The sequence below is a fragment of the Cucurbita pepo genome, unplaced genomic scaffold, assembly GCF_002806865.2.
Source record: "Cucurbita pepo subsp. pepo cultivar mu-cu-16 unplaced genomic scaffold, ASM280686v2 Cp4.1_scaffold005629, whole genome shotgun sequence".
In the NCBI taxonomy this organism is placed as follows: Eukaryota; Viridiplantae; Streptophyta; class Magnoliopsida; order Cucurbitales; family Cucurbitaceae; genus Cucurbita; species Cucurbita pepo.
In genome coordinates, this window is record NW_019651596.1 from 1 (window position 1) to 661 (window position 661).

Consider the following 661-nt stretch of genomic DNA (forward strand, 5'->3'; position numbering starts at 1 on the left):
TCTGTCCACGACGATTCATCAAATGGCTTGTCGGATGGCCAGCCAGGGTTGGGAACAAGAGCCGAAATAGAAGAAGTAAGAACAACGCGCCGTACCCCAAGTTTCTTCGCAGCCTCAAGAACATTAAGAGTGCCTTTCACTGCCGGCTCCACCAATTCTTTCTGTGGATCAATAGGATCCTCCAGCGTGCAGGGTGACGCAATGTGGAATACGCCCTTGCAGCCTTCCACAGCCCTGGCCACAGCCTCGCCGTCCATTACGTTCACTTCGAAAATCCGAAGGGTAGCATTAGGGTTAGCGGAGGCCTGGAGATTGATCAAATGGGAAGCATCGGAGCCGGGGAAGATCGAGGCATGAATGGTAGTGTAACCGGCTTCCAACAGCGTACCGATGACCCAAGATCCGATGAACCCATTGGCTCCGGTCACACAAACTGGCTCTTTCACCTTGGTAATCGCCATAGCCTCCTATGATCCTGGAGTGGAAAAAGAATCGGAAAAATGAAGCAAAGAGAAAGAGGATGAGTGTTTATCCATTGAGAGATTTCAGCTGCACGAGATTTGTTTTTGAACTTCAGCATCCGAAGATCCGATATATAGTTTTGAAGTGCTCTGAATTTTGTATTTTGTTTCAAAATATCTATTACTTCCAAAATTACATT

The 661-nt window shown here is 47.5% G+C and overlaps 1 protein-coding gene across 1 annotated transcript; it reads right to left on the reverse strand.

Moving 5' to 3' along the window:
• Positions 1–5: 5 nt before the first annotated feature.
• Positions 6–601, reverse strand: LOC111787128 (cinnamoyl-CoA reductase 1-like; the record flags this gene model as incomplete). Its single annotated transcript, XM_023667254.1, has 1 exon — positions 6–601. A coding segment is annotated over exon 1 (456 nt), but the record flags the coding sequence as incomplete, so codon positions are not given.
• Positions 602–661: the final 60 nt, after the last annotated feature.